This window comes from Triturus cristatus, chromosome 12 (genome assembly GCF_964204655.1).
Source record: "Triturus cristatus chromosome 12, aTriCri1.1, whole genome shotgun sequence".
NCBI classification, from domain to species: Eukaryota; Metazoa; Chordata; class Amphibia; order Caudata; family Salamandridae; genus Triturus; species Triturus cristatus.
The window spans coordinates 457,977,465-457,996,480 of NC_140595.1; the positions used below are offsets into that span (position 1 = coordinate 457,977,465).

Below are 19,016 nucleotides of genomic sequence, written 5' to 3' on the forward strand. Positions count from 1 at the left end.
AATGCAGAGGCTGGGTTAGCCTACTCTTGGAGGTTTTTTTTGGAAAAGGGTTGGTGCTGATGGTTTTTCTTCGTTTGAAATAAGAGCCCAACATGTCTACATTGGTTGTGTAATGATTGGCCAGGTTGTCTGAATTCTTGAGTAATGGGATGAGCTCCTTCTAGGCAAATTGGTTTACGAAATTTAGCATTTTGAATTCGGAGTAGTAGTTTCTTAGCTTTTTGATTGCTGACTTGTATAATCTGTTAAGTTTCTGTAGGTGAAGTTTGCCTTGATTGGTGTGTTTTGAGCCAGGTGCGTGGCAGCTTTCTAATTTGCGGTTTTATCCCTTTTAGCTCTGTATTTCTCCAAGGTTCTTGTTTTCTTTTGTTCGGTTGTGTTATTCTTGGTGGTATTAGGATATCAAAAGCTTTCTGTACCCACTCAAATTTTGAACGGAATATATTGTGTCTAGATCTGTATTGGATGTTAGTTGTGTTTTTAAGGGTTCAAAATGGAGTGTGTTCCACAATCGATAGGTGGATGCATTCAAGATGGTTTTAGGTTGGAAAGCAAGCAAATGGTGGTCTGACCAGGTGGCTGGAGTAATCCTTTCAAAGGCAACTATTTCTGGATTTGTAAAAATGACAACTTGGATGTGTCCAGTGGTGTGTGTGTGTGTGTGTGGGTTTGTAGACGATCTGATGTAGGTTCAGTGTGTCTAGGCCAGTTATGATTGTTTTTGGATGAGGTATATTGTTTGTCAACCCAAAATGTTCAGGGCACCAAGAAAGAATAGGTTGGAGTGTAGTGTCATCTGGTTTGAAACAGTCTAAAAATGTGTCTGGGGCTGTTGCATTGCTAGGTGGAGGTCTGTAAAACAGTAGGAAGCTACAGAAGAGAGACAGTGTAGGGTTGCATCTGGTGAAGAGGGCTTCACAACCTGGTATGGAGACGTCAGCTTTAGTGATTTTAATGTTTGCGTGAACACAACATATAGGCCACCTCCTCTTTTACCTATACAATTTTGTGCAATAGTTTGATAGCCTAAAGGAATGGCTTCATGCAAAACTGAAGCCATGTCATCTCCCAACTGTGATTCGGTTATGAAGAGTAAATCAGGTTGTGCCTCAGTGAGAAGGTCGCAGATGTGATGCATGTTTTTTGAGAGTGATCGAGCTTTAATTAGTAGGCAGTTTTGAGAATGCGTTTTGGTGATGTGATTATTTTGTAAAAGAGCAAGCAGTTTTATTGAATTGTAGCAGGTGTGTCCCTAGTGCTGCCATTAGCTGTATGAGGATAGTAATAGTGTAGTTGTTCTGTATCGTATTCCTCGTCCAGCAGGCCAAGAAGGCATTTTGATGGGTCTGCGTGTGTAATTGGTGTAGATGGTGGTTGAGACCGAGTTGGTGAGCGGTGTTGTTTTGGTAGAGTAGCCTGTTGTGCAATAGACATGGAGATGCGAAGCGTGTCATGTTGTTTATTTTGTTTGCGTCTGTTTATGGTGTAAGGTGTACGGGTTGAGGTGCAGCTTGTGGGTCATGTTGTAAGGTTCTAAATTGGCCAATGGATGAGAGGCGGTTAAAAGAGTTGTTGTGTTGCTGTATATGTGTTAGATGTTGGGAAGAGAGAAAGCTTGGCAGAACAGTTGGTTTAGGGTGTGTAACATCTGGGCAGTCAGGAGGGGGGGGGGGGTGTATGATTCTGGTTTGTTATGGAAAGTATTATAAGGTAGTGTATGTGTGTGACGTTTTGTTGTGCTGGTGTGTGTGTGTGATATGGTTTGTTTTTGAGAAGTAGTTAGAGTAGAGATGATGATGTATTTGTTTTCTGAGAAGTATTTGAATGTAAAGTATGGTTTGCGGGTGGAAGCAGCAAGGTAAAGGGCATGGTGCTGTGTTTTGGTGAAGAGTGCATGTGGTGTGTAAGAGGGGATAGACAAGAGTTAATAGTGTATTAGATACGATTGCTGGAAGTAGTAATGTGTGATGGGGTGTAAGCGTTTTTTGGTAAAAAGAAAAGGGTGTTGGTGGATAAAAGATGGAAGGTTGGAAAGAGGTTTGGTGGTGACAGAAAGGGGTCTATTAAGAACAAGTAGAGGATCGAGCTGGTGCTTTGTAATAATGTGGCTGTGTGTTGTGTTGGTGATGTGTGGATTTGTAAGTGGTTTAGGACAGCGTGGTGTTTTGTGGGACAGTGAAGGTGCCATAGTGTGGCAGCTGGGGTAGAAGGGTGTATAGACATGGTTTGTGAGGTTTTGTAGTGGGTGGTGTTTGTAGTAAATGTGGGGAGTGCTGTGTGTGCTAATATGTTTGTGGATGTAGTTGGGTTAAGGTGGGAGCTGGTAAATGGAATAAAGAGCAGCATTTATGGCTCTAGTCCCGACGTCCTCTCCATCCTGGGCTGAGGCTTCCTGGGCTGAGACGCCCTGAGCCCTAAGTTTAAACAGCCCTAACGATCAGGTGACACCTTCAGCCAATGGGAACCTAAGCCCTACCCCATCAGAACACTGGCCCTAAGCCCTAGGACGAATAGACCAGGCCCTTGCAGCCAATTGAAGCCCCTAGTCCTAGAAGCCAACCAGAAACATCACCCCAAGTCCAATAGCAACTCTAGCCCCAGAGACCAATCTGAACACAAGACCTATCAGTCAAACCCTACGTTCAATAGAAACACCAGATAGAGAATTAGGATTTATAGGTACAGGATTGTTGTTCCTTAAAATCTTAGACGGCCGTGGGTCTGAACTGTTTCCATACTGATCAATTCCTCTGAAATAGCCAGGAGCGGACCAGTGACAGTCTTATTTTCTGTGCTCTTAGCCAACGGGCTACCTCTACAGGTCCAGGGCGCTAAGAGAAAGCTACTGCAAGGTTTGTATCAAATGTACTTTACACATGACTGATCTGTGAGATTTGTCTTCAAATACCAAATCCAGAAGCATTTTCTCTCAGTCATTTTAAAGGGCAACCCAAAATGTTGCTGTCTACAGAAGACTGACATCTTTCTATGTCACTCAGGGAAAAAGGCTTGGAACAAAAGCGAGTCATCCCTTTAAACCTTGCAACCCCATATATTTCCACAGGACTGGTGGGATGAAGATACAAGTCTTAGATGTCTGTCCTTTAGGTGATGCAGAGTGTGGGGAAGTTACTAGGAGTAGGATGCACCGTCGCAAGGCCATTTTGGGAAGCTGATGGGTTGCAAGGCACACTTCATACCAAGATGCAGCATCGAACATTACATGGAGTTAAATAAAATGGAGGAAACTGGAGCCTGAAGGCCCTCTCCAACGTTTTCCTGTCCAGTCTGCTTCAACATTTCCTTTCACCACAATGTCTTCCCAGTCTTTAAGAGCCCTTTTAGAGATTACTTTATACAAAAGTCATACTCCGTGGCAGACTTTGAACTTAAAGGGAATGCCACGCAGACCTCAAGGCGGCCAAAAGAAGGTTCTTTCCGCCACACGAAGTGTACTTCACAAAATGCGACAGGAGTAGAACTGGACAAAAAAAAAAAAAAAGAAAAAAAGCAGAGGAAGCTTTAAAAAGCTTTCTGGAGACGAAAATGGTCAAATTAAGATTGTAAAGATGCTTTTCTGACAGAAAACTATGGAAAAATGGGTAAAAACAGAATTCCAAAATCCAACTCTCAAGAGCTGGAAAAATTAACTGAGAGGCAACATGGGATTGGGAGACTCCGTATAGTCAAAGGTTTGGGTTCTTTTTCCTGTTTTTTTTTTTTTTACAATTTTTTCCCCAGTTTACACATACTTAACAGTTTAGACTTTAAGTGCTGCAATGTAATTTTCTGATTAATGGTTTTAACGTGAAAAAACATACATTTCAGGAAACCAAAACTGCCTAGGATATGCTCTCCCGCACTGGACATGCATGACTTTACACTCTTGTGTAAATAAATGTATGGATTAAGTGTTATGGAGGGCCCCGCTCCCAGCAGGGAATAACCGAGTTTATGACTATCAACAAAGATCCTATGATCCAAAAATATAACAAAAAGGATTTAGTTGTGGATGCACTGCATATTAGAAGTGTCACACACACATTCTTCACCCCAAAGATAAAAGGACTTGAGCACAAGATGCACAGGAGGGACAGTGAAAGGACCAAGGCTGTCTAACAAAGTGTTCCCTCACTTGGTCATCAAAACAAAGATAAACAGTATGCCCATCATTGCTTAAGGTACGCCAGATACATTCCAGATGTTCATGGTACCCACATAAATAGAATTCAATAAAATCAATCCAACATACTCCCTTGCCACCTGGCCCAGGTTTAAAAAACAAGGGTAAAAACAGCACATCACCCTGCGACAACCAGTAGGCTTTTTGAACGAAAACACAATTTAACTTTACCTCATTTTCCTTTTCTTGTAGAACAAGGACTATGTCTCCGGGTTCAACGCCTGGGGCCTGGTCGGCTTCTCCAGCAAATGTTATTCTCTGTCCGTGTTTCATCCCTTTATCAACATGAACTTCTAGGATCTTGACTTCTTTTATCACCTTCTTCCCTTCACACTTTTTGCAACGATCTTTTTCATTAATTACTTCCCCTGTACAAAGAACAGCATAACAATATAAATCAAGGTACCTGAGAGTATAGGCGCAGGCATTCTTCCATTTTTGTGTAATGTTAGATTGTCTTTTTTGAATTCATCAACACAGCCTCGCATCCACTTATGCTGCTGACAGTTTGTCACCCCCAGCATAGGGGCCCACAACTCCTAAAATTATGGCCCACTTTTACAAAACTGACAAAATGAATATTCTTTGCTGCAAACCTTTTTTAAATTCAATGAAACCAAAAATAAAGATCCGATCTACGCCAAAGTAGGTGATGCGAAAGTGAAACCTAACACAGGTTAAACAAGTATTGGCTTAAAAAACATATGGGAAGTTACAAGTAACAATCAAAGATGCAAACAGTACCACATGATGTGGCACCTACTGGAACCACTTTATATTATCACAGTGCTCTTGGTATGTGGAGATCTTTGTCGATTCTCCTTCCGTGCTTAGACTTTGACAAAAACTAATTGGGATGATGAAATCGAAGCAGTCTAGCTTGGTGGATGACCAGGTCAGAGTGCGGCACAGACAACAAAATGGTGGATTGAAAGGTCTGCTTGGTAAGAAGGCACTCTGCAGCCATTAATACAAGTAAATGTACAAGGGTATCCGGTTAAAGGATGGGCTGCTACCATTGTGAAAGTTTTCACGAACTATTTTTGTCCCTGAAGGTGAAGTGAAGTTAATGTCCAAGAGTAAGCAGTACCAGGTGTGAAATCACGCAGATTATATGACAAAGCTAAACTTGCCTAGCGAGGGAGCTGGTTCAGGTAGCATTGATAAAACAAATCTGCCTCAAGAAGCAGGGCCCATATCATAGTGCTGAAGTGTCTCACGATATTTCATGAACTCTGATCAATTCGGTACAAAGGGAAGGAGACCAAAAGATTGCATGTGGTTGTAATACCCTTTTTGACAATTTACAGGATTCATTTAAATTTTGTGACAGGGCCATCACGCTGAGAAACTAAAAGGGTGTTCTTTCAACTTGGACTTTGTCTGTTTTGAAAACAGACATGGTACCACACCACTTAGAGGGCAGTTATCTGAATCTCTCTACTGAATACAAGCAACACCACCCTGGCGCAGGCATGAGCACCATCAACCACGAACATGTGTCAAACGGAAGCATTTTTATGTTTGGTGCAAAGCATAACATCCAATGTATATACAGCCCCTCCAAATACTACAATACTTGTTGGACCTAGCGAAGAGTGGTCTAAAATAACTCCATGCGAATCAATATGGGATCAATATCAAGGGTGAGAAGAACAGGACACTTGGTCCACTTCCCCCCCCCACCCCCCTCTCAACTGATCATAAAGGAATTTAATAAATTCATTTTTTGCAGCATTTTCTCATATATGGCACCCATCAGTCACCTGAAAGCTCAATGTGTTGAGCCAGCGTATGCTACTGATCTTTGAAGAAACGTACATCTGAATTTCACCTTTTGGAAGACCATGCTTCTCCTGGTGCTTAAACTGGCTAGGAGAGATACAGCATTTACTGTGAAAGAACCCTTTCTTCGCTTTTCAAGACACAAAGTCATTTTATAGACTAACGACAAATTCATTCTTAAACTCCCTATTGATTTCGATTTGAATGAACCCGTTTTTTCGCACTCTTCCCTCAGACTCCCTCACCTTCAGCAGAAAGGTCACTGCACTTGCTGGTTATGGAAAGGTGCAAAGACTACATTAACAAGACAAAAGACATACTGGGCTTCTGACCAGTTATTAGGGTCCTCTGGTCACTCAGGAGGAAGACAAGACCAGCCCAAATAGGGAATGGTCAGCCTGCATCACCTTTTGCCTCAGGATAAACTTCTCCAAGAAAGAGCTAGGGGTCATTCCACCAGAAGCATGGTGATAACTACAGTACTCTACGCCAGTGTGCACTTACTAGACACCTGCCGTGCAAATATCTGGAATGACAGGTACACTTTCACAAAGCACTAGAGCCTAGATGTTTACACAGCAGCTGACTGATCAGTGAAATAGGCAGTCCTCTGCAACCAGTTTTATTGAAGAGGAGCCTACTTCCCGCTTTCATCTGACTGACATGTAAAACTTGTTATTTGAATTTGTAAAGCGCAGCTAATCCCCCGTGAGGGTATCCAGACGCTGAAATTTCGATTTTGATTAAATAATGTGAATATATGAAAGAGCCAACGCTGGAGAAGAAAGTTACTTACGGTAACTCCACTTCTTTAGCGTTGATATCCGTCATATATACCCTTGTGACCCTCGCTTCCTCCCGGTCAGAGCCTCATTTACGGTGTACTCTACTTACACTTGTGCTATGAAATCTGAACAAAGGTGGCCTCCAGCGTGAGTAGGACAGCTTAGCATTTCCAAATCCTTGGCCAGAGTTTGGTTTGCTTCAAATCAGGTGGATATGCTACTAAACAAACACTGGTACTGAAGCCTATGGTCATTTTAATACAGTTTACTACCATTTAAATTTTACTGGGGATTCCCAGTGGGATGATGCGGAAAGATTCAGGCATTAGAGTATATGAAAGCTCCAAAGCTAAAGGAAGGAGAACCAGCCTAACACAGATTGCACATACATCACAACAGCTTTGAAAATGTATATAACAACAAGTACAAGTTACTGAACATGCAAAAACTGACTTATTTAGGTAAGGGATGTATGGTGAGGAAGAAACTGAAGGATTCGAGTGGACCATTTCCTATACTTCAGAATTGGCACAGAGTCAAATTTGCACTGAAACAAGCATATATGGGCTAAAGTACCATCAACTCTACATAATATTTCTTCTGCATGGATGACAACATACAGATGCACAAGGCTGCAGGTCGAATGACCGAACGGTGCAATGGAGCTTAGAGGCATCTTGCTCCATCTTCATTCCACTCATTTGAGTGTATTTTAGTCTATATAACAATGATGTAATGCACCAAGTCACTTTTCGTGTATCCTGTGGCGTCATGATTATTCCATTGTTTTCAAACATGTCATGTTTACCTTTAGTGTGCACTTTTTCCAGTGTTAATGGTTTCAATGTACTCCTCCCCCAACAAAAATAGGTTAACTTGTAATTCTATTTCTTATATCAAGTATTTAATTGCTGTTGCAATTGCCACCCCACCTCAAATAAAAATGTACCTCCAATTATTTTGCCTTAACAGCTTAACCCACTCCAGTCGTAAAGGCTTTTAAAAAAAAATTTTTATTGCCATCATATTTGATATTTACCTTTATACATCACGTGGTCACCAATTTTTTGGAGCACTGCTGTAAACTATCCATGGTTTTCATTTAGTGAACAGAAAATGATAACTTGATTGATGCGTTAACTGTTTCAGAGTCCTCATCTGGCATAACATCATGCAGCATCCCCCTGCTCAGTACATTGAAAAAGCTGGAGGTGCAGGAGCCAGTTTCAAGAAATTATTACTGGAGACATGTGACAGTTTCACAATAATAGGGAGCTCCAACGATAGAACATAAATGTAATAAAGAAATAGTCAATAGCCCTTTAGATAGGATATAGTATTTCATATATTCAATTGAAAGGGTGCCCACTATTTTGTTGCTTTGTAAAAATTAATTGATGAGGTCTACTTAATTACAGAACAGAAACTTAAAATTAAGACAATATTGCTCGGTGATATTCTTTCAATGCATTTGTTGCAAGTGTGCAAGGGCTAGACCATTGACTCCAGGGAATCCTGTAAACAGCAACCCAGGATTGTAATCAGTGAGACAGGAGTGCTCTTTAGCAAATGATTGATTTTCTTATGTGATAGTTGATTTAGCTCATCAACCCATTGCTGTAATGAGTGTGCAGGAATAAACTTTTAAATAAGTTTGCCATGTAAGTGTGTGCAGGGATACTGCTTTAACGTATGTCTGATCTAAGTGTGTTTGTAGTACTATAGGAAATGTCTACGTGTGTCTTTATACCACTCCGAGGTGAGTACAGTATTCCACCTTTCATACTATGTAAAGTACTCTACCATTCAAGTTACATGTGCCATGTTAGAGCAGGTCTAGGAATACAGTTGAAATCGCACTCGTTGAAGTGCGCCTGTGAAGCTATTGTTGTTAGAGACGTGTGTTTTGTGTATGAAGGTCAAAATCCATTACATGCCGGTCACTTGGGAGATTCAGGACACAGCTTTAACACACACTTGAGTGCAGAAATAAAGCAATAACACAAGGCTGAAATACAGAGTGCATGTGGGAACACCTATAAACTGCCAAGTGAAATCTTGAATTGACCTTCACCTTTTATTAATTTGCTGTTCACCAATGTGTTTGCAATTAGTAAACTGGGGGAAAGGAGTGCCATGTTTACAATTTTAGTCTTTTTTTGGGCAAAATTTGGAAATATTCAACATTTTTGCCAGCCTATAAGTGACACATGCTGCAGAACTCTCTGGTTTCTTCTCAAGTGTCCTTCTAAGGTTCCCTGCCTTTGTGGAGAGTAATGCTTCTCACAACAAGTAGCAGTGGTTGGCTCCAGGCAGGAGTAGCCTCAACATGAGCACAATGAAGTGTGATTGCTTAACTAAGTTGTCAACCTTTCTATAGCAGCAATCACGGAGGGAAACAGCAGGCCTGGCATAGAAAAGTCCTCACCGTAAACAGAAACTGCAGTACCACCCTTTAACCCCAGCCTTTTTCAAGTAACAGCTCTATGGAAGAACTGGAAGCACCCAGTTGCTAACACTGTTCATAGAACTACTTAACGTAGTCCTGTCTACATCCTCATCACACCACTGACTGAGTCTCCACCCTTCAGCCACAGGACTGAAGGCAATTTACTTCCACTGCCAGAGAAGCTACACTCACCCCATCTTTTGCCATGCCACAACCTGAACCATCCAAAACAGATTCAATTTCGTAATTGATTGAGAGCCAAACTTAAAGGATGTACATAAGTAGACACCCACTCGAGCATTTGCACCAGAATCTCCTTTTCAATGTTTGCATTATTTACTCTATATACCCATGTTCCTATGTTCAAGAAGTTCCGGCTATCTTTTAACACAATCTTCTCCTTACTTCCCAGGATGTACTTTGTTCCGGTGTGTGCTCGTGTGTAAAGCTTGCACATCTGCTGCCTGTGCTGTATCTGTCCAGTGCAATTACCGAAACGTACCCTATTGGTGCCATCTGTACAATAACTTCTGTGTACCTTTTAGTGTAAGTGTATCTTGAAAGAATGTATGTTCTGTACAAAAAAAAAAAAAATCCATTTACTTCGTCTATGGTAGTAAATTGCATTAGTTGTACATGAAGTTCGGTAAACACAACTTCTACTTACCTTCGCCGTTACAATCCGAGCACACAGACTGCATTTGCTGCACCATCCCTGGTGCTAGCTGCCTGATCATTATACGGACACCTCGACCCCGGCAAGCGGTACATTTTTGAACAGCACCGGTCTTTCCACCTTGACTGAAAAACAATATAGCAAATTAATAAGTTACTGACCAAGGTGGTATGCATGATTTTACAGTTTCACTTAACAGGCTTACATTGCTTTAAGGCAACACACCAGAAAAACCGAGGAATACACATGAATATTCTACATCTCACAGGCAATCCCTTAAAACATGCTCTTGTTGTGAGCAGGCTTGATTAAGGTAATGCTCTTTTGGCTTCTGCCAATATGAGACTATTCTCGCAGCTACAGGTCATGCAGAACACCGTTTCAAGGCGTATTTGTAATCTTCCTTCCAAAACTGCGCCAAATCCACTCTTAAGAGCATTACACTGACTACTGGTCAGAAACAGAATTATATTCAAGATCTGATGCCTAACCCACAGAGCTCTAATGGAGAAAGGACACAAATACTTAAACCAAAAGCTTAAACAATATCTCCCGGAATCTGTGATCTAAGGATAAAGAGCTACTTACTATTCCCTGCAATCAACGTTTAAGGTGTGGAGGCAGATCTTTCTCTTACTTGGCACCAACTTACTTGAATTGCTTACATTTATATACATTCGCACATGCTCTGAATACACCAATGTAAGAAATTAGAAACGTTCCTATTGAACTGTGCCATTTTGGCCCTGCTGTTGTGTCCTCCTGCAGCGCCGAGATAACCCTGGGGCGATTTGTGCGATATATCAAATTAAAATAACATGCCATAGTGAAATGCGTGTTTGACAGGAGAAATGACTGGCACAAACTCAGCTTACTTCAGTGTATTCTGGTATACATAGTCCAGACTGAACAAATAAGGAACTTTTGAAAGAATGTGAATTTTCATTTGTATGCATGACCCCAACATTGTACAACGTACCTATTATGCATATATAAGTTAAATGAAAAACCAACAGCTAGTGGGTTGAGGAGGGCAGGAGGGTGCTACAGCGTCTGGCCTACACCGAACCGAACATGGGTGACAGAAACCTGCTGCACACAGCATAAGAACGCCTGAACCAATGGCTAACCCGCAGTAGGGGTAGGCCAGACCAAGCAGTCATGAGTAGTTTAGCAGGGCCTCAAAGGTAACAGACAAAAGCTCAGAATTATTATTTTTTTTCGTCTTTTTTTAACCACCTGTTGAGGAACCCAATCACTTTTTATGGGAGAAACCTAAGATAAATGTACCATCTGCTCCTCCATGCGCATTGGTCTCCTTTACCATATCTTCATAAACACACTGCCCTATTGTTAAATCCTGTGCCTCCATATCAGCATTCTTGGTCTGCTCCTCTTGCCTAGATTAAAAATATCTGATAGTTTGTGTGTCAAGAGAGCAGTGACTAGATTTCATACATGGACCGGAGTACATTATAGGCACTTGGACGCACATTTCGTCAATACGACATGGTCTTGCCCTCAGCTATGTACATTCTGGGACATGGTGATGGACTTCGTGAACACCACACTAGGACGCTCCTTTACCTGCTCCTTGGATGCCTGCCTACTGGGGTTATTCCAGAGACCAAACACATGAAAGTTGGGCACTAGAGTTTTAGGCATGGCCCTAGTGTTGGCCAAAAGACAAATAGCAATGACTTGGAAATCCTCCCTCCACGGGATTGGTGGTGGTAACCTGGATGAAGGATGTTACCCAGTAAGCAAGAGTTGAGGAACAGGCCCTGCTCAGAGAGGGCACGGAGGGAACGGGGCTGCATGATCGCAGTGTTGTGGTCCTAGGTGTTAGAGGCCTGGCAGCATCCAGAGGGAGGCTCTGAGAATGACCCTGGGGCTAAGAGGACTAGACTGAGGGGGAGCCACCTGGGGAAGACTATCTACATTGAACAGATAAGTACACGGATCAGCTAACCCTCCTCTACACACCAGTGCTGGCACTCTGTCCGGTATAGTCTGCCCTTGGTAGCCGCCTGGCTACCACCCCTCCCTTGACTCTCCTACTTGTGATTAGGCTTTACCTGAATTAGCAGAATGGAGTGATCCCTGACCTGGAATGGTCGATTTGTGTTTTTTAGTTTGCTTTTTTCCCCCTCATTCTTTTTTCTAGTGATCGACACCACCTTCACTCTCACGTGCAGCCGCAGACTATGTGCCTGGTAGTTCTCCCTCACCAGACTGCACAAAATGAAGGAGTGAAATGCAGCATCACCTCAACTGCCTTCTTGATCCTCATAAAATGGAGGGCGTCATTCCTACTGCCAGGAAAAAGGAACCTTTTCATAGTGTGGAAGAATATCAGAACAGACAGCTAATTAGACGGTCATACTGGCCTAAATAGTCCTAGGACTATGCATGAGGTCCCGTCCTCTTTGCTAGGTGAGCTGGGTTTGTGGTCTTGGGAAATACGTTGCAGAATTGGCACCAAAACAGGAGTTCCAAACCCCTTAAATTTGATTGTGGTGTAAGTGTGACAGAGTGGGAAAAGTTATGCTTTTTTAACTATAGTCAGCCCTAAGAGTATTGGTAATCCAAGGGCTAATCTGAGGCTGTAGACTAGACTTGCTCAGACAATGATGCACCTCATTAAGTGTGCAGAATCAAGAATCAGTACAGAGACTGGGATGGTCCAACAAGTAGGCAGAAGACTATGAACCGTGCACAAACACGGTGGGAAGGGAGGGGGGGGGGAGAGGAGAGGCGCTACCCATGCCTTTCCCCGAGTTGCAGTCTAGATGTTGAGGACACTGACTAAGGCTGTTGTTTTAGGTTTCAAAAAGTAAATTGGTGCATCCCGGCACACTAACAAAAATGTTTAATATTTTGGGGGTGGTGTGAAGTTTCAAGCCTTAAAGGAAATGATGGACGGAGTGTTGAACATTGCAAGCACTCACCCCCAGTCAACTGATCTGGGTTTAATCCATCACCGTTCTTTAGCCCACTCTGCCACCCCAGTCCAGACATGGCCATATGCAAATCAGTCTGACCCTGTGCCTCATGGGAACAGTCCAGCCCGAACTGCCAAGCCATGTCTTCCCTGGACCGGAAAAAAGCTTCCTAGGACCGGTTTCTGGCATTTCAGCCGTCTTCAGCCAGGCTTGCTTGAATCCAGTGGCAAAGTGAGCAAGAGACTCACGTCTGAGCATACCCTGCCAACTTATGGCGACCAAAGCAAAAACCAAAGGAAATGATGGACGGAGTGTTGAACATTGCAAGCACTCACCCCCAGTCAAGTTTAACCCAGATCTGTGACTGGGGGTGAATGTTTTGCCATTGTGCAACATTCCGTCCATCATCTTGTGTGTTTAAGTTTCAAGCCCCTCCACCACCTCCAATAAAGCCTCGGGGTCAATGTGTACTAACTGTTCCCTTGTGTGACTTACTGAGCAATGGGGTGTGGGGGTGGGGTGTATACTGGCACTTCCGCCTAGGCATAGTGAAACATTGTACCTGTTGAAATAATCTTGCCCTCTGGGGATCTTTTGTGCACTGGTGAAAGACTACTGTAGATGGCGATTGGACAGGGTGTGGGCCTGAGGAAGCTCCATGAACACCAGGAGTCTAGAGCAGTGGTTCTTAACCTGTGGTCTGCGAAGGCTACTCACTGGGTCGAAACTGAACTAATGTAATTACATTATAACATTAATAAAGTATATATGTGAAAAAGCTAAATTAAAAAATTAAGAATGCTCCGTAGATGTAAAGTTATTTGAAATTGGAGGCTAATAATTACATTGGCATCCTCATCTTGCTCCATTTCATGAGAGCAGCAGAGGTATACAAAAGGATCCTAGTATGGATGATTGGTGAATTCAAAGGAAGCAATGGCATGTGCCCACAAAAAGAAAGCATGCATTTCCAGCAAAAAAGTAAATGATATGCTAGTGTCTATTTAGAGCAAAAAAAGAATGGCATGCTGGTATTCAGCAAATTGTTTAGCAGTCGTTTAGAAGAAAAAAAAACACAAACAAAAAAAATTGAAAAGTTACAACCTTTCCATTAAAGTAAAATTATCTACACATGCCTCTCTTTGTGTATTGTTTTGAGATTCTGATAATAGAAATTGTTTAGGTGAGCATCTATGTCCTCCAGTATCGATTTACAGGAGGTCCACAAAGAAAAAAGGTAAAGACCGCTGATCTAGAGAGCCATGACAAGCATTTCACTCCACCTATCCATTGCCAGGGCATTGGGCACAAATCATGTACATGCCGCTTAACATTCAGGAGTGTCTAACTGGAGTTTTTGCACTTAAAACAACAGCGTGGTTTCAGAGACGGCACATGAAAGAAAGCAACACCAGTCAAATTTCAGGTGTAAAAGTAGAAATACTTTCTGCATTTAGCAATTTGTAACAAGCCTCTGACAAACACTTTTGTGCATACACAAAGCAAGAGAGCAAGAATAAATTGGATTTCAGAACAACACAGTAGGCCCATGGCTGGCCCAAAGAATGGCTGGCAATCTTTGTTGCTAATTTCTTTACCCTCGGATGTGCCTGTGCTTAACCAAAACATTTAAATATACACAGAGATCCAAAAGATATGAAAATGGGAGAAACCTCAGGGAGACAGTAACGGGTTACAGGTTTTTTTTCTGTTGCCAGAAGTAGATAGGGGACTTGGTTTCACATACACACCAGCAAGGAGAATGGTTCCATTGGGACTTTACAAACCAGTCAGTTGTTTGCTTGTTTGCTATTACAGTAGAGCAAGCAAGGACAAATGATCCTAGCCATGATTCAACCGATGCGGACCACCATCTGCATTCAATAGCCTGCCAGTTAAGTAGCACTTGAGGAACTAGATTCAAAATAAGCTAAACTGGTTCTTCACACATGCCAAAATAAAGATGTAATATCAGTTTACCAGACATTATAAAGCATAGGAAAGTAATGCATCAATTAAGGGTTCACCGTGTCCAATTCATGCCACTAACCCCAACCCCCCCCCCCCCCCCCCCTCCGAAAAGAGACCTTTGAGCTTACAAAATGAAGTCTTTTTAATATGGTCTACCAATTCTGTGAAAACCTAAGTACCATAATGAAAGCTTTTACTTACCTAACTAGATTCGCTTGAAAACCACATACATTGTCCTCCTTTTTCAGTTAGTCACTCTGTTACACAAATTACTACCTCTGAATTTATCAATTTTGGCATTACGACTTTGCTTTCAATGTATTTTACCATTTTCTGCTCCTGCCACTTAATTATAAAATGTCTTATATTGTTTCCCAAGATATCCTCATAAGGAAATTAGCTTGGTGCCCAAAGGAGTTTCCTCAGATAATTTATTTTTACCTTAAGAATCGTCAAAAACAATGTGCCCGAAGAAGAGCTAGAAAACCCAACTATCCACCTAACTCTTTAACTCTACCCCAGGTGCTTAGTCTAGGAAGTTGCCCTACTGTCCCGACAGAAGGACAGACTTGTGAATGTTGAACACATGTGCACAAACAAGTGTTAATTTTGTGGGAACAGGTCATCGGGAGTGATTTTATATGTGGATTTCAGGTGATGCTACACAAGATACATACGTGGCAAGGGGGGGGGGGGGGGGGGGATTTGAAACAATTAGTTCAGCCTCTGCTTGGGAGTTCCGGCTTAGAGTCTGGGATTGGTGACATGCATGTAAACACTTTGTAAACGTGCTTTTATAAGTCAGAACTATTCAAAGATAAAAATAAAAACATATGAAATGACTGAACTTACCCATTACAAGAGGCACACAAAACATTCTTGCTAAGCTGTAGTTTGGTTGTTTTCCCATTATATAGATCTTCTAGAGATACCCTGCAAAAAGAAAGCAATCATTAACAATGCATTCAATAAAAACAAAAGATTCTCACTATTAACGCCGCAAGTAAATGTATTTTTAAAATGCCCAAATGTAAAATGTCTCACAGATGTGAATAGTTTGAGAGTACGCTTTTGCCACTTACCCCATCTGGATCTATAGGCATGGTTCTGCATAGCACTGTTGCAACAGGCTTGCATGGACCATAATGTGGGGATAGGAACTTTCACTGAAATTTCACAGAACGTTGGAACAGGGCATGAATCACAGACTAGAAGTTTAGTGGCCACTGCCCTGTCTATGTTGCTACATCTAAATGTACCAATTGATAAAGGGGAGTGAGGTTCTTAGAAACTGACTGCGGAAATGCCCAAATTTCTATTCACAATCCGCATCTGCCTCATTACTCGGCTAGAACAAATGTGCTTTGACAACACAAATAAACAGCCCCGCTTAACAGCAATCACTCTGAAAAGGCCTTCAAACAATAAAAATGTAATACAATATGCATTTACCAGTAATATTAGGTTTGCAGGAAGAGCTTTGTTATAGTTCCAGCTATTTGACATTTTATTGCCATCTGCTGGCTGGATCTGGTATAGCGTATATTTGTTTTAGAGAGATTATACAGTAAAATGTTACCATGCCAGGTACATTCAAATAAATCACACAATTACATCATTGAGCGCCAGTTCACTGGTATGTTTAGGTCGTTTTGCTGAAACATGAGGGGGGTTCTTGCGACGACAAACCATGTGGTCGAACCCCGAGATCGCAAACCAGTTATGTATTTTTTGTATTTCATGTTTATTATGGGAAATTTAGCTTGACTCACCCGAGTGTACAACTAACAACGGCTGTGAACGGAAAGCATCTTTAATGAATAACTGGGGGCTTAGGACAGGAGAGAGGACTCCATTGTCTTTTTAGGTCTCGGGACCATCCGGTCGGCAGACCGGAAGTCCGGAGATTTAATGTCATTGAGAAGAGGGGCTTGCACCCGCCCCTCTTCTATCCTGTTCTCCATTGGCTGGCCTCTTAAATGCTGGCCAGCCACTGGAGAAGAGGTCCAGTCACTCCGTTGAAGCCCCGTCTTTTTCGGATCGGGGGGCGTGTTTTTTGCGAGAAGTCTCAGGGAGGAGACAACAGCAAAACACGCCCCCCAATCCGAAAAGGACGCTGCGTTTCTCCGAGGCAGTTCTTCTCAGCCTCGGAGAAAGGCGGTGGTGTCTTCCGGTGCCCTCTGCTTCTTTATGTTACTTGGGAGTTCCTCCCGTCCGGAGTAGGAAAAGTAGCGCATCCAAGCCAGGGAAACCGAGGAAGTCACATCCAGGTACCGGTCGCGTAACGCGCCGCCCGAACATTTTGTCACTAGAATCTCCCCGACAACTTCATCACAATGCAACGCAGCAACTCTGGAACCCCTTAAAGAGAACCACAAATCTCTCTAAAAGAGACCCGCTATCCAACCCTCTATTTACCTAACTAGATCCACTTACACAACAGTTCAACAATTAAGCGCCAAAACAGAGACAATGTCAGACTTACTGGCGTACTCAGCCAGAATTACCGCCATGGGTTCCAGGGCCTCGCAGCTCTATGACGGGACTTACCTCCTAACTCCCGCCGGTGACTCTTAAAAATCCTATCATCGAATCTGCAATTGATTTCGACTATAGTGTACTTCAAAAATTGACGGGAGGGAAGGCCAATCAAACAGTACAAATAACGTGATAAGCGGCTAAAATTAGGAGGGCGCTGTCACTTCACTCTATAATTGGTTAGAAAAAGAAAATAGCCCACCCCGGAAACGCTGCCCAGCTGCTCCGGAAGTGATCAACTCGGAAGTGGCTGCTCTAGCCGCACGCGGAATCTTCAATTCCAGGCTGTCTTGTCGGTCGCCCCTGATGGGTGGGGTGGTGGTCGGCAGATTTATCGGGCTGGGAGGGAACCGCGGTGTAGCCGATGTTTATTGCCGTCTCGCTTTACCGGAGATTTCGAATGGGCGGGGCAGATAGCAGGCTCGGGCTAGCGTGACATTTTTGGTTTCGCTTTCTCCTAGCCTCTTGGTGATTTTATTGCCGTGTGGGATAGATGTTGGGCGTGCAGGCGCTCTCGTAGCCGCCTTGGACTAATACGTACCAGAAGAAGATTCCGTTACGTTTCCAGAATGAGTCTGCTATTTGGTTTGCACACTGGCCCAGGCATTCTTGGCCGACTGTTGAGCTGATGGGCTGCTTGTCGCCATGGTAGACAAACTAGAACATTAGAGCATTTTGCAGAGTTCGTTGTTTTTCCCAGCTCGGAAATGAGATATCACCTCACGTCGGTATGTTGGTCGAACATCATTATTAAAACAAAAAATAAAAAACTAAGTGTCAAAGTGAGTAAGCTATACAACACAGTAAAATACACTACAAAGAAACAAGTTTAAAGAACAGAGGAAGGGCACCTTCTACACAGGTACTAAGCCGAGAATGGGCCGTGACCACATCCACGTTATATTCTTATCCTCTCTCCAAGGAGTTCTTTTCACCGCCAGCTCACGACGCAGAAGTGGTATAATTAATTGAGGATGTCACATCATTATTATCCCTTCAGTTCAGTTTGCTCTGCGAGAATTTTGAACAAAAGTGTTTTCCCTTCTTGCTTCCTGTGTTATAAAGAGGCGGCGCGTGAAAGCAGTCGACATGTTAGCCGACAGAATGCGGCGACGTCTCTGTCACGAGCCTCCTCACAAAAGATTCGTGAGCGGGAAACCTCTGACCTGCTGAATCACAATAACGGGCCAGTCAAGGAGGGACCATGCCCAATGGAGAGCGGCAAAGCCATATGCTATATGGATATTATATTGCGACGTTATTATTTTTAAGCATACATTTCATTGTTTTTATGTTGTGCCCATACTCCCTTTAAGGAGCTCCAGAATGCTTTTACCCTTAAAGATCATAAAAGGTTAGAAAACAACCACAGGTTTAAATTCCGTTATCAGATTAAGAAAACAAGCATTTACAATGCAATGGTCTCGGCATTGGTAAAGTTAGAGCTATTGGCATTGCTCATGACATTATTTTTGTTTATGTTTTTGTTTTTAAAACATTTAAAGAAACGGCATTGTCATGAGCAATGCCAATAGCTCTAACTTTAACAATGCCGAGACCGTTGCATTGTAAATGCTTGTTTGTTTCCTGTTTGGGTGAATCTATCTCCTCATCCCGCATTCTTTTACCCCGCAGGGAATCACTACGCGGCCGTTACAACGACCGCGTTGTGATTCCGCATACC

At 42.6% G+C, this 19,016-nt stretch overlaps 1 protein-coding gene across 1 annotated transcript in view; it reads right to left on the bottom strand.

Annotated features, from left to right (window-relative positions):
* Positions 1 to 19,016, bottom strand: part of DNAJA2 (DnaJ heat shock protein family (Hsp40) member A2) — a 119,244-nt gene that overhangs the window by 40,821 nt on the left and 59,407 nt on the right. The window contains exons 4-6 of the mRNA XM_085638495.1: positions 15,647 to 15,727; positions 9,870 to 10,003; positions 4,355 to 4,551 (exon numbers count right to left, since the gene is read on the bottom strand). Of these exons, the coding sequence (XP_085494621.1) occupies positions 4,355 to 4,551; positions 9,870 to 10,003; positions 15,647 to 15,727 (412 nt within the window). The remainder of the gene's footprint in view (positions 1 to 4,354; positions 4,552 to 9,869; positions 10,004 to 15,646; positions 15,728 to 19,016) is intronic.